A 16,307-nucleotide genomic window follows, 5' to 3' on the forward strand; every position below is an offset into this window, starting at 1 on the left:
GATGTAGTAACTAAAGTCTTTTCTGGAAAAATCAGTAATTTTGATTCTGTGAACATTTCCATGCTTAATTGCTATACATGCTAGTTACAGACAAATATTACAATTTCAGTGACCTTGTTGTGTACGAGTTAGGTTTTAAACTAGGTGACTTAGCCAAAAGAGGAAAGAATATTTACTATGCTAGATTTTTTATGCTTTTGGCTAACCATCTTTGTCAAGAGATTGAGCTTGAGAACCCAAACAACAAATTAGCTTGTTGGGTTCAAGAGAGAAGAATCATTGCAGACTTGAACAGAGCCAACCATCACAAGGATGTGCCAATGTTCTATTTTCCTGTAATGCTGACACCTCAGGTAAGTGAGGTAAGTTCATCCAGACCCTCAACTATTCCAATCTCTTCTATTTCTTTGACTTCAGGCATAGCTATGGCAACTGTGACAATGACCAAACAGTTGCCTACCAAAGCTACCAAAATAACTGTAATTTCTAAATCCAAATCAAAGAAAACCCCCTCTGGTATCTCTCAAAAGGTACCAGTTCAAAAATCTACCAAAGCCAAAGAGGGGAGTGTGAAGGAGGGTAAGATAGGTGATGAAAGGGGTGAACATCAAAGAAACCCCAAGGATAAGGTTGGAGAGTTGAGTGAATCCCAGCCTAGCCACACTGCAGTTTCCCAACAAACTGTAGTGCTTAAAAAGGACAAAAGCTCACTTTCAGCTGCATCCTCCCAAAAGGATGTGGCTATTGAACAAAGCTCTCATCCAAGAGCACAGGCCAAGAGGGTTAGGGACACAAGCTCACACCAAACTTACACTAGAAAGAAGAAATCCAAAACAACCGGGGATGCACAGGGCACACACTTAGTGCAAACTGGTGCTAAAGACACAGTCCCTGCACCTTCTCAAATTCAGATTGATGTGGCTCCAATAAATGTGGAGTCACAACCAAAATCTCTCATAATAGAAGCCACAGAAACACAATACTCACCAACTAACTCACTGGAAGTGGACATGATAAACACTTCGATTCCTGATTCCCCTTCTTTAACTCTGTTGGGGAAGCCAAAATCTAGTGCAAGTGAGCATCATCTTTTAGAAGATTTGTTGGCTCACTTGCCAATTCTTTCTGATTCTATTATGACATATGTGCCTCAACTAACTTCAATCAACACAGAGTCAACAATAGTTTCTCTTCCCACCTCATTCATTTCTACTCTCTCGATGGATATTGCTCATCCGTCGAGTAGTGATTGTATCCCGACGGATAAGCTTAACAGCAGTTATCCGTTGGATAGCTTTACCACTCACCCGACGGATATCACTTATCCGTCGAGTGTCTCTGCACAACTTCAAACTTCAATAATTTCAAGTGCAGAAGATTTGGTGGTAATACAATCACTCTTAGGACTGAGAGAGGAGAGTGCATTGAGTGAGAGGCTGGGTTGCTCCCAGGCAAAAGGAGAGGAAAAGAGTGAATCTCAGCAATCCATTCATTCAGGATTGGCAAAAGTGAGTGAGAGGAGTCCCACCTTAGTAGGTGAAGGTGAGGGTGTGAGGGTGGGGAGCCAGGGTGAGACCCTGATGCAACAAAAGAGAGAATATGAGAGAAAGGCAGGTACTGGAGAAATAAGGATGGAACCAGCCATTGCTAGTGAGTCAATGATTGTGGATGATGCTGACAAGGAAAGACAATTTCAGCAACATTACAAAGCTGTAATTGATAACATTTCCTTGGATGCTGACACTTTTACTCACCCTGTTTCAGCCTATCAACTGTTGGCTGCTCAGGGCAATGTGGAGGCAGAGCAGACTTTGAATTTAGTGCACACCACAGAATCCCTTCAAAGAGATAAAGCTGCTGTGAACAGAATGCCTTCTCAAACTGGAGAGCCATCTGAAGAATTTGGAGTAAATTCTGATGATGATGACTCTGGTTCTTTGGATGGAAGCATGAACTTAGGGGGAGCTGAAGGCCCAAGTTCTGCTTTTAGTTTACCTAAATGGGCATGGGCAAAGGAATTTTCACCAGGGCAATTTGAGGTGTCTTTGGTAAAACAAGTAATAGCTATTCAGCAGGCCCTTCAAGAAGCTTCAGATGTTGGTACCAAGGCTGTTCTTCAAGCTCACCTAGACTCCTTACATTTAATGAAGATCCAACACTCAAGACAGAATCTCAGTATGGATGAATTGAAAAAGGATATAGCTGACTTAAAGACATATAACTCTGAGAAGCTGGATTCAATAATGCTATATGGTACCATGCATGATCTATTACTAAGATTAAGGAGAGAATCAGATTCTGACAAGAAGATAGCCAAGCTGGAGAACAGAGTTCAGATTATTGAGAATTTAGTGGCTCTACTTCTTCAAAATCAACAGACTCAGACAAATCTTCTTATGCAACTGGCTAAAGCACAAGGCCTAACTCCTCCACTTGATGATAACAAAAAGGGGGAGAGAGAATCAAGTAAGGGGGAGAAAGGACCAACTGAGGGGGAGAAACTTCTAGTTCAAATCAGCAAAGTAATTGTACCTTCAATTACTATCTCCAAGCCACCAGTTGCAGATGGTATAGATCTTATAAATGCAGCAGCAGCAAATTTGAAAGATGCTGATAAAGGAGAGTTGACTCTGATCAACTGGAAAAAGATTGATGAGGAAATACAGAAAAAGTTTCAATTAGTCAAGGAACCAGATCAGTCAGCCATCCATCACTCTAATGTCAAGCCAATCAATGTGAATGAGATGAGCATGAACTATCTGGAGAAAGGACAATCTTCCTGCATCAAGACTACAAAGGCTGAGATAATTCTTAAACCAAGGGCAAACTATCCAAAGTTATCTTTGAAGAACCCTATGGATTCTGTGTATGAGACACCCAAGCCTGATGAAAAGAAGATTCTGTCAAGATCTATTCTCCTCTACAAAGATCCAGCTGATTCAGCCTCAAGAAAGAGAATTGCAAAGATATTCAGAAATGGGAAGGAAATTTGTGTGGTAGCTGGACATCCACAATTTGCTCATGCAAAGGAAGAAGAAAAAGCCAGATTGAAGCAGGAAAAGAGGCAAGTTGCTCTAGATGCAAAGATGTCTAAACAAAAGAAAGAACAGTTTGCTATCTTGGCCAAGCTACAGGCTGTGAATTCTTCTCAACAAATTTCCTCTCAACCATCTCAAGCTACTGAATCAGAGAAGAAGATTGAAAAATAGAAGAAATCCCCAAGAAAGAAAGAACTGGCCAAAAGAACAAAAAGAAAGTTGGATGTTGTTGACAAGGAATTGGAAGATCAATTTCCAAAGGAATCCACTCAAGCTGAAACTCAAGCATCAAAGCCCTCTGTGGTGTTTGAAGACATAAGGGTGGTGGACCCCTACAGGAACATACATGGAGAGCCTATTGTGCCAAAGGATGAGCCAATAGAGTGGGATAAATTACCAATTCCTGACTTCAACTTGCCAATTCTTACTAAGCCAAGAAGGACAAAATCAAGGACAGTCAAGAAAGTGAAGCTGTCACCTCTCAAATCCAAGTCAGTAGTCAAAACTCAACCCAAGGTCAACAGGGGAGACTACTTGTACTTGTGTGACATCAAATAATTCTCAGATCTAAACCTTTATCTGGAGGAGCTGGATGAGATAAGGGCAATTGATGCATAAAGAAACCTACCTGAAAGGTTGGTGTTCAAGTACAAAGGGGGAAGGGAGATTCAGTGGCCTCTTCACAGGATACTTCAAGAAAGCCAAACTGTGTTGATCAAAGTCTATTCATCCTTCAAGAAAAACTTTGGGTTCAATGTAACTGCAAGAAGATTAGTATTGAAGAAGATTGAAGAGCTAAGGAGTGTTAGAGCCAAAGATGCACTACCCAAAACTCTTATCATCCCATACACAGGGAGAAGAGTGCATCTAAGGCCCTACTGGCTGATGAAATTCATGGATGACAAGGGTGTGAGAAGATTCTTCAGATTAGAAGACCAATTGAGTATCTCTAGCAATGAGACTCTCTTGGAAATGCAAGAAATGTTAGATCTCTCAGAATCTGATGAATTAGAATTCCACAGACAGCTCCAGAATCAAATTGAAGAAAACAACAGAATGCTTGGAAGAAGATCCAGACCTTCAAGAAACTAGAAAAATCTGCTCAGACTAGAGGAGCATCTTGAACTGACTGTGAGCCAAACCTTGTACATTTTTGTTTAAATTGAAGCACTTTCAGTTTTATCTACTTATCTTTAAAGATATATGTTTAGGATGTTTTGTTATCATCAAGTATCTCTTAATTTATGGCTACAATTCCAGTAGACATAAATTGGGGGAGATTGTTGTGAATATGTTGTGTACTTGATGATTACCTAAACAAAATATCTAAGTAGATTTTACTTAGTGAAATAATGTAGCACTCGACGGATAAGAATTATAGTCCCGACGGATAACTCATTATAGTCCCGACGGATGATTAACTTATTATCCATCGAGTGAGTAGTTTATGTAATAATAAGTTTGTAGCACAGTGTTGTATGCACCTTTGTATAGAATCTGAAGTAGCATATAAGTCATATTGACTTTAACTAGATATGCAGAATAGGTTGATTAACTGTACATAAGCAATGTCTTGTAATTCTGTATAAGTGAAATGAAGTCAAGTGCCAAAATAGCTACCAACAGATGATTAACAAAGCTTCGACGGATGATCAAATGACTATCAACGGATGTTTAACATAGCAGTCGACGGATGATCAATTAAGTCATCGACGGATGATCTGAAAGTCGACTGATGATCATATCAAGATTCAAACATCAGTTGAACAGTGAAAGCTGACACACAGCCGTTGAGTTGGATACAAGTACACTGTGGAAGCCCATTAACTGGGTAATAGAGGACGAAAAGCAGCAAAGATCAAGACTGTTAGATTTTATATTTGTTCAATTCTTTTGACTTTATAATCTTGATAATATATAAACCAAGAGAGTAGCAAATAGAAAAATAACTGAGATAGCTAAGAAACAACAACAGAGAAATCTTTGTAAGCACTATCTTTAGCATTTCCTGTGTTTTTAGCAGTTCTATTTTGTAAGCAGCTGTGAGCATTTCTGCACACAGAGTTCTCTCGATATATTAAATATATCTCTGGTGGAATTGTTTAAATCCACCAGAAAGTTTTTAAAGCCTCTTGTTTTTAATTACTTATGTTTTGATTCATTCAAGTTTACATTCCGCATTGTGCTAATCAAAACAAATATATCCATAATCGAGTTGAACATTTTTATTTCAAGAAAAAGGTTCAAGAATTCCATTCAACCCCCCTTCTGTAATTCTTGCTATATTGTTAAGGGACTAACATTAGGAAATCTGCATTTCCTTTACGTACACACGGTACTTCTTTTAACTTTTCATATTTGTCTGAAGATTCGGACTTCTAAAAGTTGACAAGTCGATTTCATCTTGTTACTTTTACTAAAAGATGTTATTGTTTTCTATTACAGCAAAAAAAAAAATCAAACTACCCTTTCATAAAAATATTTCTTTGCCGACTCGCAAGGTACCCTTTTTTGAAGCCACAAAAGGTCATATATACACTTTTTTTAAAAAAACGAAAATTACGCACTATAAATAGACTTGCATGACTCTCCAATAAAAAAAATTACACCAAAATGCTTTTTTCAATTTAATATTAGGACTCAAAACTAGGTCTTCATTGAATATTTAAGTTGCCGACTACCAAGGTACCCTTTTTGAGGGCACAAAAAGTCATACATACATTTTTTTTAAAAAAAACAAAAAATACGTATTACAAATCGGCTTGCATGACTACCCAACAAAAAAAAATTACACCAAAATAATTTTTTTCCAATTTAATATGAAGACTCAAAACTAGGTCTCCATTACATATTTCCCACTTACAAACAATTAAACCCAACTGCAATTCAATCCGGGAGGAAAGAAAAAAAAAAACCCCAAAACGCCACTTCTTGTGTTCTGTACCACTTTTGGAACAATTCGAATAGCTGTGCTAAAAAACTGAAAAAACTGAAATTTCAGTTGAAATGTGTCAAAAATGTCTTGGAGCCCCAAAGTGGGACTACTCACTCTGCTCTACTTCGCTCCAACCGCAGAGAGTCCCTTTTTTTCCATTTCCAAACCACTTCACGCGGCACAATGCATCAGAGAGTCCCTTTTCTCCATTTTCAAACCACTTCACGCGGCACAATGCATGATTGTGAAGTGCCCAATGCATGATTTGGGTCGTGCAGTGTTGCTCTAACAGACCTAGACCACCTTGGAATGAGAATGAGAACAGTTTGATAAATTCTTGTTTTACATTTTTCCAGATTCCTAATTGTTTTAGTAGTATTACAGGTACAATTCTGGAAATTGAATATTATCAACACAATTTCATTGGTAACAGATTTATTATAGCACTTCATATTTCAAACAAGGTACAATATTTTACACTTCCCTAGTTCCTACATTCCAGAAATAATGAACAAATAGGTTTAACTCCACCTAAGAGCTAAGCATTATGTAAAACTACACAAAATTATCAAAGATGCACAAAGTTACGAACAACTTTTCTTGTTTAGTTGCTCTTGAGCAGTTATCAGGCTAAAAAAGAGTCAAAAAACGAGTCAACATCAGGCTCGTCCTTAGCTGTAGAGAACTGTCCACTGGCCTGTTGATTTTGGTTGATCGTGTAAGTATTAGATGAGTTTCCAAACCCTGAGAACTCGTAACTTCGTGGACGTTGCAACATTTCTAGTGTGAATGGTGGTTGACCGTTGGCAGGTTGTGCTCTTGGGTTCTGCAGAGGGTTTAAGTAATTTGTCGTTGGCCTTATAGCCGTAGGAGCAGTGGTGGTGTTATCAGATGGTCTGTTTACTGCAGGATAACTGCCACTGCCTCGTGGAGCAGGAACATCGTGGTTATGTTTTCCCTCATAAGTGGTGATTACTGCCCTCAGATCATGAGATGCTCTCTCAACGTGCTTTCTTACCGGACAACCAACCTGTGTACATTTGTAGTAGCTCCTGCAGTTAATTAAAAGTCCAAATTAGTTACCAAATTAACGAGAGTATAACAATATTGTCCAGATTAGTTCGACCAATGCTTGAGGAACTATATAGTTGGTAATAACCTAGTTGTAGTACGATAGATGAGGCCTTACCTAGGATTTGGATTGCCTTTAACAACCTTCTGTCCGTATTTCCTCCACCTATAACCATCATCAAGAATATCTATATCACTAGTTGTTTGGACTACAATTCTTGGTTCACGAACAGTACGACTCCCAAGAGATGACATTGTTTCATTACTCTCATATTCACCCTTCCTGAAAAAGAAACATAGTATCAAACATAATTAGGAACTATTCATTTCCAAGGATCTGCAGAAAGTTGAATAGTTCAAAAATAAACACTAAGCTTACCATCTTTTAGAATCAGGTTCATTTTCATCATCATCTCCTGGTTTATTCATAGATCCTTGTTCAAAGAGGTCATCCTCGCCAAAAGAAAGCGAAGAATTTTCAGGGGTTGTCACTGCTTCTGAACGGCCATTTTCTAATAAAGAAGTTTCTGGCATGGTGCCTATGGAATTCTGGTAAGATTGTGAAGATGATCGTTTCGTCAATTGAGGCTTAGGATGGTTATGATTGCCTTTGTATACAATTTCAGTTATGTGTCCATCAAAAGTTGTTTCCACCTTTTTCTTAGTAGGACAATTAAGATATGTGCACTTGTAATAACTTCTTGGATTCTCACTTCCTTTAACTTGCTTCTGTCCATATTTTCTCCAATTGTATCCATCATCCAATTTACTTTGATCTCTATTAGTCTGCGATGATTGTGATGATTGCGCATAATTGTTTACATTGGACTGTAGAGCAGCATTGCTCTGTATATTTGCTTGGTTCATTGTCATTTCTGGTGAAAATCTCTGAAGCGTGCCTATATCAGGCTGAACACTTGCGTTGTCCATAAGAAAGTCATTCTTCTTAGCTGGTTCCTCAAAGTTCCATCCACCTTGTTTTCGCTTCAATGAATCTTCCTGTTTAAGTAAGAATCAGAAATTAATCATAAAAGCACATAAAGAAGCTACTCAAATTTAGGCTTCAGCTTCCAATTTACTCAACTAACCAATAAACATAAATCAAAATTTTAGATCAATATAAATGATCATATTCAAATTCCCTCCAATTAAGGCTCCACTTATTCATCCTAGTTTGACATATGACCGCGAAATCAATTTATAAAACAGTAAACCTAAAATTTGATCTGAACTAATGTAAAATTATGGAATTCAAGTATGCAACAAAAAATCATTGCAAATGCTAAAAAATAAGCCAACTTGTCAAAATAAAACAAACAATTAATCTACAAAAAAGATCAATTATATACCACTAAGTTTGTATTTGCAGGAACAAATGATGATGATGTTGATGAAGCAGGCCTTGATTGAGTTGGAAAAGAGAAATCAGAGAAATTCTGATTCTCCTCCTTAAAACTCTGTGCATTCGTTGTCCCATTAGCTGAAGATGACACCATCTACACACACAAAAAAAGGTTAGCCCATCAAACTAAGTACTACTATACTAGTACAAAATTCAAGAAAAATGAAAAATAATTATAAGTAAAAGAAGCGTTACATTAAAGTTGTTGTTGATTTGCATGGGTGAATCCAAAAAAGAGAAATAAGAAGATGGAGAAACAGGTGGAGGTGAAAAGGGTAGTGAAGAATTTGCAAAAGATTTAGTCTTTTGGTTATCAAATCCCCAGTTACTTCCAAAATCATCATTGTTCGGTTGAGCAAGAAGGTCTCCTAGTGAAGAAGTCATCAAGTGTGTGTGTGTGTGTTTTCAAGAAACAAGGATATGGAGGGAGAGATTTGAGGTTTGAGTTTGGTTTCAAAATGGGGAGGTGTTGAAGTGAATTTATGTATCAACTTTTTGATACTTTCTCAGAAGTAGAGAGTTTTGACCATGGAAAATATTTTCTCAGTCAAACCTTGTGTCTTTGACTGGCTCCTCTTTGGCGGCTGGGGTGTAAAATCAACGGTGGAGATTGGTTAATCAAGAATCACCAAAAGTAATCTCAGTGAGACACGTGTCAGATGAGATGTTGCTATTTTACTACGGTACATGTTATGATATTAAAGCATATACTTGTCACGATACTCTCTCACATAGGTATACTTTTTGCCAAAAAATATGCTCAAATGATATATCTTTTATCAATTAAATATAATAAAATTTAATAAATAATTATTATACTAATATACAGTGAACTTGAATATAAATTTAAAGTTAGTTAAAAATAACAACCAAATATCATCATAATACTCATTTATATTAGTAATTTTTTAGATATTAAAATATATTTAAATATTTTAAATTATATTTATTAGATATTTCTAATATTAAAATAATTATTAAAAAATAAAAAAAAGTTAGTAAAAAGTCATACTGAATCATAAAATATATGTATGGTTAATTGACATCTTGACATGTCCGTGTTCATGTGACATGCACCTTATATTTAACCCCCTTATCAAATGTGAGTTGGAGTGATTATATGGATAACTGATTTGATTCCTAGTTTTAACTCTTTTTTGTTTTTTGTTGTTGATTACATAATAAATATATTGATGGTTCTAGTTTAATTTTGGTGGGTAGCCAATAAGAGCAGTTTCAAGATGCTATCTTGTGTTTTAACAAACCTAATGTATGTGTAATTAAAATATCGTTACTATTCCTTTAAACTATATTAGAATTGACTACAAAATTGTAAGTGCAGCATAATCTCATATTTTATCATTTGGGAACTGGATTCTTGTGATGGCATATGTTTCGAGATACAAAGAAAAAATAATACGTTTAAATAACAAAATTTCAATTCGCTTAATCAAATGGCACGTAAATACTCGAACTAGCCATGTCTTAATTATCGTAAAAATCAGCTGACTACTCAATTGTGAATATTCAGATATATATACTTTATTGTGATATTAGGGTATTTAGAAAATCGACCGGTTACTTAAATGTTAAAAATGTAATCAAGTATAACAAATTTCAAGATTTTATAAATCTAAAATTAATACAGTAAAATCTCAATAAATAAATATTCGATTAACGAATAATCTCGTCAAATGATTTGTTTTCGGTTCCAACATAATAGAAACACGGGAAATCCAATCTTCCGTGTGTAAGGCGGAAAACCCAACATATTTTTTTATCTCAATAAATGAATAATATCAATTAATGAATAAAATATTTCGGTAGCTAAAATATTCACTTATGGAGATTTAGTCACAAAGACACTCAATCGAAAAGAATAATTTGTCGTGGGTTCGGATCCTCCTTGACCTCTAATCCAGCCATCCGACCGTCACAGTCAAGCTGATGCAAAATTAAACACTAATACTTGCTTACCAAAGTTCTAACATTAAGTCATGCTGCATCTTGATAGCTGATACAAGTCTTAACACTAAACGCATAGCTGCCTGACTAAATTCGTCTTATATATTTTACAATTCATTAGACTTTAACATATAACGTAGATTTTACTGCCGACTAACCCCAGGTCAATTCGATGCAAGTTGCTAAATTTAAAAAAAAAAAAAAACTGTGTAACAATTTTAAAAAAAATAATAATAATAATAATGGAAATTCAAGTAACTTAGAAGCTCCACCTTCCATTTCGAATAAAAAATCAGACTAGAGTATTGTCAATACAAATTCAAAAGATGTTTGTGCGATGACCATAAGAGTATTGACCTGTTCTTATGTACATGTCATGCAAATGAGTCACAGGGCTCTATGTGTACATACAAGATTACTTGGGTAGCTTCGTGGAGACACTCGGCCCCCAAATATCATGAGTAGGATGTCCTTGTCTGGGTCTTCTTTCAATCTAGAACAATTCAAGAAAACTTTTCCAAGACCATCTGTTGAGACTTTATGTAGCCCTTGATTTATTCATTAAATTAAATACATACCCACTACTATTATGCAGAGTTTTGTCATCCATGCAAAAAAAAAATTATAATCCTAGCTTTACATGCTTAACTAACAACTTAAAACAACATTATATCTAGTTCTCAGTCTCAGCAGCGAAAAACTCCATCCAAAATTTTAAAAGGCTCAGATGCTTGTGCGGCGAGCCTTTCGCAGTTTTTTTACCCAAATTTGTGATGATTATATATATATATTTACACACAACTGTTAACCTGAACTGGGATATTCAGCTGGAAGTCTGGGAAGCAGACCCTTGTACCTTTCTTCCCTGATAGGAGCATGCTCAGCAGACAGTAACTTCCAAGTGGTTTTATGGGCAGCAAAAATAGAGCTAGATTGACATTTTCAACCTCTATATTGTATTATCCAACCGCAGCTTCCAGCACTTCGGGTCTAGTTCAGCCTGATAACCATGTCCGAAAATTTCAGTAATATTAATAATCCAAATAATTTTGTCCTCACTGCACTAGTAATATTATGGTGTACCTGTTTTGGTTATTCACAGAACAATGTCCAATATTCATTGCAAATAAACAGTTAATTTGGATCACGTCATCTGGGGTAACATCGTAATGAAACATCTATCCATTTGAGCTTTCTCCTAAAGAAATAAGAAGTGAGCTGGGAATAAATGGAAGTTATCATATACCTGGAATTCTTTATCCCTCCACTGAAAAGAACATCCACGAGTTTCTAGATAATTAATAAGTGGTCGTGGTAACAATGCTCTGATGGATACATGAAGCTTCACTTTTGTTAGTCCCCCGCATGCCAAGAGTGTAGCACCTAATCCATTGGGCGTCAAGCCCTTTAGATGTAGTATAGTTAAGCTCTGTAGACAACAGAAGCTGGCCAGTGTCAAGAGCCCAACATCAGTAACAGAGCTATATGACAAATTTATCTGCAAAATTGAAAAACGAAACTATTGTTAAATGGAAGTATTCTTTAGGAGCTGGTGATAGTCGAATCGAAATGTAAAACATGTTTACCTGTCGGAGGTTTTGGGAGAAGTGAGCAAGTGGAACCATTCCCAGGTCATCAATAAGGTAGCACTTTTTTATGTCTAGCTTAGAGAGTTGTTTGCATCCCACAGCAATAGCGGCTAGACCAAAAGATGTGATAAGAGGGCATCCTCTACTTTCGAATGTTTGTATCTTGGTACACTTTGACAATGATACCAAGGAGATATCTGTAATATCATTACAGTAGGCTATATTAATCATTTGAAGATCAGTACAGCCATCAGATATTGATAAGATACCCTTATCTGATATTCCAGCACACCTGAATGAACAACAGAGGCACGTTTAACTAATCAGAAGAAATTGAATCATGTCATAGCAGTAACCGAGTTCCAGTATGCTGGTATCCTACTACTTTGGAACTCTTTTGCCCTTAACTTATGATGAAAGCTTTTCCGTTGTTTTTGGTTGGGTAAATAATATGAAATTTTTGTTCTTATAATAAAAGCTTTCTCCATTGACAATTTTTCTTAGTTACATAATATGAATTTTTTATAAAAGAAAAACACAGTAGTTAAAAGGTTTAAGAAGATAAATTGCAATGATCAAATTTCACTGAAGTTCCATCACTTTTTCATAATTTATTAGAAGTCTCATGATAGTAACTTGGAATTCACATTGCACTAACAACGTATACATGCATGAATGAAGTAATATTAACCTGTAAAAGTTATGATTGCGAGTGATAACCTGTATAAATCAAGTTCTGTAAGTTTTGTGCAGCTCATGCCAATGTAACTAAGCCCCTCACTTGTTATGTTGAGACAAATCCCTAGTTTTAAGCTGTACAACTTTGAGCACCTTGAGATAGATATCAACCCTGTTCAGACATATAAAATGAGTAATCTGCCACATGCATTAATGCTTCACAGATTGCAAAAAGACAACAGCCTAACCTTCATCGTCAACTTCATTATCTGTCAGGTCAAGTTCCTCTAAAAAATGACAACGCTGTCCAATCAAAACATAAGATTCCCTTGGCACTAGGGTGCATGATTCCATCCTGAATGAGGTGAGAGAGGTGCAAGAATTTGTGATTTGAGCAATTGACTTGTGAGTAATTTTGCGGCAACAAGTGATATCCAGTTTCCTCAAGTCCTTGTGTTTTGTTACCAGAGATGAGAGACCTTCATCTGTCACTCCCATGCATTTACTTAAACTTACTTCCCTCAATGAAGCACACCAATTTCCAATGGCTCTTAGTCCAGAACAAGTAACCAGACAACCATCTAACTTGATTGACTGCAGCAAGGAACAATTTCGCAAACTATTCGCAAGAGCAAGAGTCACCTGAACCGACAATAGGATATGTATAAGCTGAGAGCAAAACATTCACTGCATCAAGAAAGCGCGCGAGTCTAACACTTACAGGAGAGCCATATGCTAAGATAAGTTGTCGTAGAGGTTTAGCTTCATTTATAAGTGAACTCAAACCAGCATGATTTACATTCTCACAACTTGAAATGTTCAGGGTCTGTCAGAGAGGAAACAAGGATTTAAGCAAGAGATTAAAAAGTTTGCAGAAGCCGACAGGTATAACTAAACGTACATCAGTACAACGTGTATATATCGAAATACATGTTCAGAAACTAGTCGCTTGAGCTATCCCATTTGCCTGTTGTAACTTCCAATATTACTTTCTTGTTAAACTGGTTCATGTTGATAAGGCTACCTGTAAAGTCTTGAATCCATGTTTATGGGTAGCAAGGCTGTCATCATCAATTGTAATGCATCCTTCTAGAACCAAATGCTCCAAACGATCTAATTTCATGACTTGCAAAAGGCATTTCTCAGTGATCTGCATAGAAAGTAAAGAATTTAATTGACTGACCTAAAGATGCAACTCATCTGGCCATATATTAATCGAGATTACAAAAAGGACCTCCACACATATAAACGACTATATATTATCTATTGTAAGTTTCTTTTATCACAATAACCCGAATTATCACACATATAACTTCCACTGCTCTTTCTTTAACAAACTAAAAAACACATAATATGCTAAAAGAATACTAATCAATGCCATTCCCCAAAATTAGACACGATATTTAAATGTGGCATAGCTTAATTATGAGAATTTCATCAAATTTTACTGATCAAAACCCCACAAACAGCTTAAAACAGTATTAACCACTTCCAATTGCTATACAATTAAACGATATTTAATTCATCTTGCTCTCATGACCTTGTTACGGATAAATGATCACTCCCCCTCCCCGCACACATAAAATTCATGCATTGAAATAATATAACATACAACATACTCACACACACACACACATCAACAAGAAAATTCATAAGCAAGAGCATAACATTATCATGTAAACAACATAAGCGAATAATTACCTGCAAGTAAGAAAGATCCAAACTCTGTATCTCCTTACACTTAACCGCAATCAAACCAACCCCTAAATCTCCAACACCTAAACACCATCTCAAACTAATAAACCTCAATTTCCTACATCCAACAGCAACACAACCAATCCCAATATCAGTAATCATCTTACACCTAGCCAAACACAACTTCTCTAAATTCTTAGCCTCAGCTAAAACACCCAAACTCGAGTCCCTCAAATCCTCAACATTAGACAAGTCAATCTCAACTAAACCAACACAATTCTTGACCAAACTAGACAAGCCAACATGACTAAAAAGCCTTGATCTTGATAAAATAACAGACCTCAACATACACACACTAGACACAAAACTTAAGTACTCATCAGTGACAACTGGACATAGAGTAAAATCAAGATTGCTAACATATTGAAACCTGGTCAAAAGCTTAGGTAAATGCTTTAAATGAAGTGGCTTTAAGTCTTTTCTATGTAAAGATTCAAGCTTGTGAAATGACTTGGAGACTAAAGAGAATGACTTTAAGTCAAAAGGGCTGTCTTTTAAGTGATCAAGAATCAAGAAAATGAGTTCTTCAGAAAGATGATCAAATAAGTTGAGGTTTGATTCTGGGCTTGTTTTTTGCTTCTTCATTACCATAAAGTTTCAATCTTTATGGCTTTTGGAGAGGCCCGGATGATATTTACGAGAGCTCAGTGAAAATTGTGTTATCTGATGATAAAAATTGTATTTTGAGTAATATGAACAAAAATAAGTTATTGTATATAGCTATATTGATATGTAAGAGATTTGATATTAAGGTAGAAATGTAAGGTGTTTTTGTCTGGGGAAGCAACGGTTAACAGAAAAATATATTGAGGAGCTGATATTTGAGTGAAGAAGAAGAATAATATTTAAGTTACAATTATACCCTTGTTTCTTTTCTAGAATGTTTGGTCAGATAATGATGCTTATATCTTTCATTACACCTAATTAAATAATGGACAGGATAGTGGGAGTAATTAGGATTTGACAAATTTAGAAAGCTGAGCGAAATTAAAGGGTGTGATTGATTTTTATTTTTAAAAATTTTATTATTTCTAAAAAGTCTTAAATATAAAGAATTGGATGAAATATTAAAAGAGAAAGAGGTAAAGAATTAATTGAAACAAAATGAATACTTTGTTCAATGTTATTTTATTTATTTTTTCATATTTATTTTTATAAAACTTTATTTTTATTTACATTTTACACTGTACATTGCTCTTATAAATTTTTACTTATTTCTTAATGTAATGCTTATTAAATTTTGGACCCTAATCCACATATCTCCAAATTAAAATTAATATTGGCTAGTAAATTCTAACATAAAAAAGTTGAGTTAAAAGATATTGATAGAGTGAAACCATTCTAATTTGATATCCTTTAAAGTAATAATCAAGGTTATATATCTTTATTTCTTCAATGTAATAATTATTTTAAAGATATAATCTATTTCTAAAAATCAGGAATCAGAATTTTAATGGGCCGAGATACTAATTTAGGATTAATCGGAAGAAATAATCATAGAAAAACAAGATATGTTTTATATTTTTAAATTATATTTAATATTATATCATTAATTTAATAATAATGTTAAGTTAATATATATTTATTATATTATATAATTTAAAATTATTTAAATTTAACTAAAATTCTATATTATATATAATAATTTATTTATAATATACCGACTAAAATAAATATATATCTAATACATATCAAAAATAACTTATCTAGTCTAAAAATATTAAGTTCTACCGTTCTAATTAAACAAGGGGTAGTAATGTCAAATGAATTAGGGTGTCGTACATCAAAGTACTACCAAAGATAAAGTTAATAGAGGGCAGGGATAAAATCGGAATTTCGGCGTATCAGTTTCAAAGAGGAAGATGTGTAGCATC

At 35.2% G+C, this 16,307-nt stretch overlaps 2 protein-coding genes across 4 annotated transcripts; both read right to left on the minus strand.

Moving 5' to 3' along the window:
- Window positions 1-6,391: 6,391 nt before the first annotated feature.
- On the minus strand, window positions 6,392-8,908 carry LOC141689921 (putative WRKY transcription factor 33). Its single transcript, XM_074494445.1, has 5 exons — window positions 8,642-8,908; window positions 8,394-8,540; window positions 7,424-8,043; window positions 7,163-7,327; window positions 6,392-7,025 (listed from the first exon to the last, which is right to left on the minus strand). Exons 1-5 carry the CDS (start codon window positions 8,828-8,830, stop codon window positions 6,599-6,601), a joined length of 1,548 nt encoding a protein of 515 aa, XP_074350546.1. The 5' UTR covers window positions 8,831-8,908; the 3' UTR covers window positions 6,392-6,598.
- A 1,758-nt stretch (window positions 8,909-10,666) lies between these two features.
- Window positions 10,667-15,235, minus strand: LOC141689719 (F-box/LRR-repeat protein 3-like). 3 transcript variants are annotated; one of them, XR_012562488.1, is made up of 9 exons: window positions 14,380-15,235; window positions 13,703-13,828; window positions 13,400-13,504; window positions 12,927-13,320; window positions 12,721-12,850; window positions 11,998-12,292; window positions 11,658-11,909; window positions 11,495-11,564; window positions 10,667-11,411 (listed from the first exon to the last, which is right to left on the minus strand). XR_012562488.1 is itself a non-coding variant. In XM_074494077.1 (8 exons), exons 1-8 carry the CDS (start codon window positions 15,022-15,024, stop codon window positions 11,361-11,363), a joined length of 1,998 nt encoding a protein of 665 aa, XP_074350178.1. In that variant the 5' UTR covers window positions 15,025-15,235; the 3' UTR covers window positions 10,667-11,360. The 3 variants fall into 3 exon arrangements, 1 of the variants encoding a protein (XP_074350178.1); XR_012562487.1 differs by having other exon boundaries at window positions 11,495-11,909; XM_074494077.1 differs by lacking the exon at window positions 11,495-11,564.
- Between the last annotated feature and the right edge of the window lie 1,072 nt (window positions 15,236-16,307).

Source organism: Apium graveolens, chromosome 10, assembly GCF_009905375.1.
Source record: "Apium graveolens cultivar Ventura chromosome 10, ASM990537v1, whole genome shotgun sequence".
Classification (NCBI taxonomy): Eukaryota; Viridiplantae; Streptophyta; class Magnoliopsida; order Apiales; family Apiaceae; genus Apium; species Apium graveolens.

Coding starts and splice junctions, on each gene's coding strand:
- LOC141689921 (XM_074494445.1), bottom strand. CDS start 8,830: ATGACTTCTTCACTAGGAGACCTTCTTGCTCAACCGAACAATGATGAT. Junction 7,328..7,423: donor GAACCTGATTCTAAAAGATG/GTAAGCTTAGTG, acceptor TTTCTTTTTCAG/GAAGGGTGAATATGAGAGTA. Junction 7,026..7,162: donor AAAGGCAATCCAAATCCTAG/GTAAGGCCTCAT, acceptor AATTAACTGCAG/GAGCTACTACAAATGTACAC.
- LOC141689719 (XM_074494077.1), bottom strand. CDS start 15,024: ATGGTAATGAAGAAGCAAAAAACAAGCCCAGAATCAAACCTCAACTTA. Junction 13,321..13,399: donor TCTTAGCATATGGCTCTCCT/GTAAGTGTTAGA, acceptor TTGTCGGTTCAG/GTGACTCTTGCTCTTGCGAA. Junction 12,851..12,926: donor TAATGAAGTTGACGATGAAG/GTTAGGCTGTTG, acceptor ATGTCTGAACAG/GGTTGATATCTATCTCAAGG.